Below are 5,970 nucleotides of genomic sequence, written 5' to 3'. Positions count from 1 at the left end.
ATACTGAACCTATTGAAAAACCTGGGTTCAAATCTTGGATTGCCCGGAACACTAGTACACCCATGATTCCTGGCTGGCTAGAAGATTGGAGGGAGGATCACAGCACAGCATGACTCCACCAGGGGTATCTCTCCCTCTTCAAGAAACTTAGAATAAGACAAAACAAAACAAAAACCTCAATGCTGAGAAGGTAATGAGCTGGCTGAGGTGGAGGCTCCAAGAATTATTTCCACTGACAGCTAAACACTCATCTGGAGGGAAGAGCAGATTTCCTGTGGGGCTGCTCATCTGTGTACTGCTCCTTGGAGGGAGGGGCAGACATGTGACAAGGAAGAACAGCCCCAGCCTTGATGAGGGGGCTGGGTTGGAAGCCAGGCCTTGTGACCTGCCACAGCCTAAGTGGGCAGGACCAGTGAGGCTCACCAGGTACAAATAGCCCTGGGCTCCACTGGCTGCACAGGCTCCTGTGGTCGAGTCTAAACTGCTCATTGTTCACTAAAGCTGAAAGCAAAATTAACCACCATGAGGCTGTGGGTGTCTGTCCTGCTGGTCACTCTGGCCCTTTGCTGCTACCAGGGTGAGTATTATTTGTCATCAGCCCAACACCAGCCCTGATAAGGGCCCTTTTGGGAACACCAGAGAAACCTATTTGCATGGTGTAGGGTCAGAACAGGCCAAAATTTAAGCCTTTTCCTGTGTTTATGAACTTCTTTCTCTTCCACCCTACCCACCCACCCCAAAAAGCTCAAGGATGTTTTCATTAATTTCCCAGTACCTAAGAACGTTTGTAAAAGAAGAAAAATTATTACAGGCAAATTTGGGGAACTGTTGATGGAACTTCACTCCTTGGCTGTAACCTGTGTTTCAGCTGAAGCAGAGTTACTGGCTGTGAACCTGCGATCTGCCAATTACCAGTCCTTTGCTTAAACAAAAATCCTTACACTTGCCAAGCCTACTCTTATCATTGGTGCTTACTATTACCACCAAGAGTGCTATGAGAGTGGAGCAAGATTTTGTATGTCCTCACTTGAGCTCCAGGTATCAGCAAATGTCTAATAATTAGAAATTCTCCTCCCCAGAGTCTCCAGTGTGAATTGAGCTCAAGGCTTTTTAAGTTCAGTCTCATAAAATGATATAACTAGAAGGGTCTTTGGAGAGCTTTCAGTTCAGAATGAGCCAGTGCTCTCAGAATCTCTTAAGAAACAAGCACCTGGGCTCTGAGAATAAGCAGCGCTCAAGGTATCCACCAGTGCTCTCCATACCAGTTTTCTAGAGGTAGTTCTGGAAATCATAGCAGAACTACTGAAATAACTATCACTATGGCATCTGTTTTTCTAGAATTAATTCTACCCATTCTTTAATAATATTTTGCAGGTTTCACGCCCATCCTTGGGATTGATCTGACCTCTGTGAGTCCTTTTAACTCTTACTTTCTGGACCTCCTCTTGCCCTGAATTGCCTGAATCTCTCTCTCCAAATTCTCCTCATAGTTCGATGTCAACTGATCAGGGGTCACATCATGATCTGGCAGGGCACTTCTGAGGTGCAGGTTGGTTGTGAAAAACTTCGGGCAGTGGGGAATCCAGACCAGAGAAAGTGATAGGAATCCAGGTAGCATCAAAATTGGCATTCTTTAACAATATTTTACATGTTTCACAACCATCCTTGGGACTGATCTGACCTCTGTGAGATCTTTTAACTCATACCTCATACTTCTGAACCTTCTCTTTCTGTGAATTGCTTGAATCTCTCTCTCCAAATTCTCCTCATAGTTTGATGTCAACTGCTCAGGGGTCACATTGGGACCTGGAAGGGCACTTCTGAGGTACAGATTGGTTATGAAAGACTTGGGGGAGTGGGAAATCCAGACCAGAGAAAGTGATAGGAATCCAGGTCGCACCAAACTTGCCAGCAGTGGCAGGAACGAGCCCTGGTTCCCGCTTTTGGACCTTTCTGGGGATGCTGAAAATTACTGCAGAGCAAGAGCCAATCCCAATTTCCCACAGTTCCTCAAAAGCTCCTAATTTTGGTTAAAACTAATTTGCTTTTTCTGTGTACTTTTTAGCTCTATCTGCTTCTATGCATAGCCCCAGTTTCTCCAACTTGGATTCAAAACATAGTCCTTCAACTTTTTTAACCATTTCATTTGCTCTTCTCCAGGTCCAAATTCTCCTCATAGTTTGATGTCAACTGATTATGGGTCAAGCTGGCAGGGCACTTCTGAGGTGTAGGTTGTTTGTGAAAGACTTGGGGGAGTGGGAAATCCAGACCAGAGAAAGTGATAGGAATCCAGGTCACACCAAAATTGCCAGCAGTGGCAGGAACGAGCCCTGGTTTCCACTTTTGGACCTTTCTAGGTCCGTTGGACCTTTCTAGAGATGCTGAGCATTACTACAGAGCAAGAGCCAATCCCAATTTCCCACAGTTCCTCAAAAGCTCCTAATTTTGGTTAAAACTAATTTGCTTTTTCTGTGTACTTTTTAGCTCTATCTGCTTCTATGCATAGCCCCAGTTTCTCCAACTTGGATTCAAAACATAGTCCTTCAACTTTTTTAACCATTTCATTTGCTCTTCTCCAGGTTTACTCTCACTTTTCTGATCTCTGGTAAGATTCTGACACTACCATTGACATTGAAAGTAAAATACCCAAACCTCCTCTTTGTCAGTATCTGTGTTGAATAAAATGTTACTCTGTTATCTGTTATCTATCAATAGTTAATTATTTCAAATCCAAGAAAAGTAAATTTCTGTAAATCAGAGTTTTAGAGAGCAGTGCTGTGTGCTTTTACAAAAAGCAAAAACAGAATGAGTGTCAAGAAAACAGTTTTCCAGACCTAGCTCTGCCCTTTGCTTTGTGATCTGGCAGAAGTCTTGACTTTGAGAGTCTTACATCGTCATTAGCACACATATGCAATGGGAGCATAAAACCTTGGTGGTACTGACTAGTGGAGCATCAGGGAGCCATGGGGGAAATGACTTTTGTTACCTAAATTGTACTTTTATTTTTATCTTCCAGCCAATGCACTGGTCTGTCCAGCCCTTGCTGTTGATATAGAAAACTTCTTAACCATGCCTATGGAGATGTTTGAGAAGACACTTAAAGTATTTCCTGCACCATCAGATGCTGCTAAGGCAAAGTTGCAAGTGAAGAAATGCACAGATCAGATGTCCAAAAAAGACATACAAATAATTAAAGAAATAGTGGTAATTTCTCTCTCCTTTATGCATAGAGTCTTCTGGTCAGCTCCACAGCCAGGGGTGAGGTCAGCTGGCTGTTCCATGGGGTCTCAAGTGCCTTACTGCTCACCTTTGATCAGGTGACTTGAGCCACAGGGTGGAAGATACCAGGATACCTGCTAAATTGAACTCACCTACTCATAGCTTCCTGGGCATGTTTCTCCTATCAGGTCACCCCGTTGGGATGCCATATTTCCCAGTGTCCTTCGTGGAAGGATATCTGGGGCCCCTTGCAGGCACGTTGAAGGACCAAGTCTTGCTTTTTGTTACCTCAGAGCTTTGCTGAGGGTGAGGTCCACTCACTCAGTCAACACAAGCCCTAAGGAATCTCATGGGAGTCTTGGGGCTGTTGAACAGGAGACAGAGGGGGAGGACTGGAGCTGGCCTCTGTCAGATGCAGCCCTGTTGTCTGGGGTGTCTCTGGCAGCCTCTGCAATGCCAGGAGCCCACTCCCAGCTCCTTTGCCCCATGTTTCTTTCCTGACTTACAACTCCATTACCATTGCCAAAGCGTAGAGCCCTGTGCTACATTATTTCCTACAGTCCATGGGGACCTGGAATACCTACATTCTGTATTCATCAGAAAACCAAATCTTTAAAAGGACCTCTTGGCTTGTCTCTTGTGTTATCTTGTCCCTCCGGGAGCACCATGACTGACTCCAGTTTTCTTTTATTTTTTTATTACAGGTGCAAATGCTTCCTAAGTGTCTCTAGTTGCAAAAGATATTATATTCTGTTTCCACTGTCCTCCAATGATACCTGATTTTCAATGCAAACTGTAAAGGTTTCAACGTCTTGCTTTAATAAATTACTTGCCCTGCACTTCTCCATGTGTCTTGTTTGCATCTAAGTCTCAGTGCTTGAGTTAAGGGCAGTTTTAATACTAAAGTGCATTTCTATATTGTCACAGTAACTTCCAGAGACTAAATAGCCTCTGTTACTGGAGGCCAAAGTGTCTGGGATCCCAAAAATTTATGTATTTAGGAAACCCCCAGACTCATAGGAACCCCCCAGACTCACTGGCTGGCTTGTCATGTGGTTCACACCTCACAGCAGCACTTGTGTGATGTTCTCATGGAACCGCCGTCGACCTGCTCGGTCCTCTGATCTCCACTGTACTTTGACTCCCATGTCATGTCCAGGACACTTTATTTTCCATCTATTACTCAATTCTTAGTGCATCTCCAGGATTCAACCTTTGATTAACTCTTTCTTTTCTCCACATACTCAGAGGGCTCATCAGTGTCCATACCACCCCCCAACCTTAGTCTAATGCTCATCTCCAAGAGCTCCAGAAATAAGCATTGAGCTACCAACTGGACACCTCCATCCAAGCACTCCACAGTCAGCTCACAAGCAAAATGTACGAGGAAACACACTCCCTGGATCCATTCTACTCTTCCTTCTGTGAGACCTATCTGGCTGATGAACTCATCTCCCACAGACACCTACTCAGAAAACATCAGGACATAATAGGCTTCTGGATTAATGTCCTCTGGCTGCTAGAATAAATCACCACAACCTGGTATCCTACGCAACTTGTTCTCTCACAGGTCTGGAGGTAGGGGGTCAAAATTGTGTTATTGTCTATAAATGCATCTGCTAGCAGGGCTAACTCCCTCTAGAGGCTCTAGTGGAGAGTCAGAGACTGCTCTCAGCTTCCTGTGGCTAAGGACGGTGCTCCTTTCATGGCCACATCACTCCAACCTCTGCTTCTATGATACATTCTCTTCTCTTTCCATTCAAATCTTCCTGCACCTTTTTCTTATAAAATAAGCTGTTTGAGTTTAGGGGTCACCAATAGTTCAGAATATTTCTTAATTTCAAAATACTTACATCCCCAAGTTTTTTTTTTTTTCTTTTTGTCACATCATGTAATATAAATCCTTTCCAAGCCCCATTTTCTCACCTCCTAATCCTAGACATGCAACCAATCAGGGGAGGCAGGAGCTGGGAGAGAAGAGTCCTCCAAAATGGGCCAGCTGGTGGTGTGGTGATCAAGGAGGCTAGGTCCCATATAGCCATTTGTGCACTTTGAGTGCTGGACCTGGAAGCTTAGAAAACATGCCAGTTGAGTGGATGGGAGGGTCTCAGGGAAAAACAATTAATAAGCACAAGAATGAAACGTTATCTATTGAGGATGACATATATGGTAATGTCTTTGACTTGTTTGACCCACACTATATGCATATTCAGAAAAACCATGTTGTGTGCTATCAAGATATACTATGATTCACTGTAAATAAGAATATTGTGTAATAAAGGAACCAGCAAATAGCATAATGGTTGTTGCTAGACTTACACATAGTAGACTGTGGTTCGAGTCCCAAACCAAGCACCTTAAAGCTCATGCCAGGTGTGTAAGTGTGCATGCCCAAGATCCTGAGAGGAAAATAGAGGAGAAGGAATTGTGGTGTGGCCATTCTCCTGGAGGGTGATTCCTCACTTTGTGTCTCTTTATCTCTCTTTCTTGTGGGTATACACATTATATAGCAAAACTCACTCTAAAAGAAAGAAAGAAGAAAAAGAAAAACCAGAAGAAAGAAAAAAGAGAAAGAAAGAAAAAAGTCATACCAAAAAAAAAAAGAGAGATAAATGACAATGTTTAAAAAATAAGACAGATTCAAGTCCCTAATTCCTATTTTTTTATTACTTCAAGAACCTGTATTAAGGGGCCATCCCCCCGGTGGGTGATTTCTCGCTTTCTCTCTCTCTGTCTGTCTGGCGAGCGCAC

General features: G+C 43.7%; 1 protein-coding gene across 1 annotated transcript in view; it reads left to right on the top strand.

Moving 5' to 3' along the window:
• Positions 1–475: 475 nt before the first annotated feature.
• LOC102468624 (secretoglobin family 1D member 2-like) overlaps positions 476–5,970 on the top strand; it is a 42,366-nt gene continuing 36,871 nt past the window's right edge. The window contains exons 1-2 of the mRNA XM_027768747.1: positions 476–577; positions 3,017–3,191. Of these exons, the coding sequence (XP_027624548.1) occupies positions 523–577; positions 3,017–3,191 (230 nt within the window). The 5' untranslated portion in view covers positions 476–522. The remainder of the gene's footprint in view (positions 578–3,016; positions 3,192–5,970) is intronic.

This window comes from Tupaia chinensis, unplaced genomic scaffold (assembly GCF_000334495.1).
Source record: "Tupaia chinensis unplaced genomic scaffold, TupChi_1.0 Scaffold147351_1, whole genome shotgun sequence".
Lineage (NCBI taxonomy): Eukaryota > Metazoa > Chordata > Mammalia > Scandentia > Tupaiidae > Tupaia > Tupaia belangeri.
This window is presented reverse-complemented; position numbering and strand designations above follow the sequence as displayed.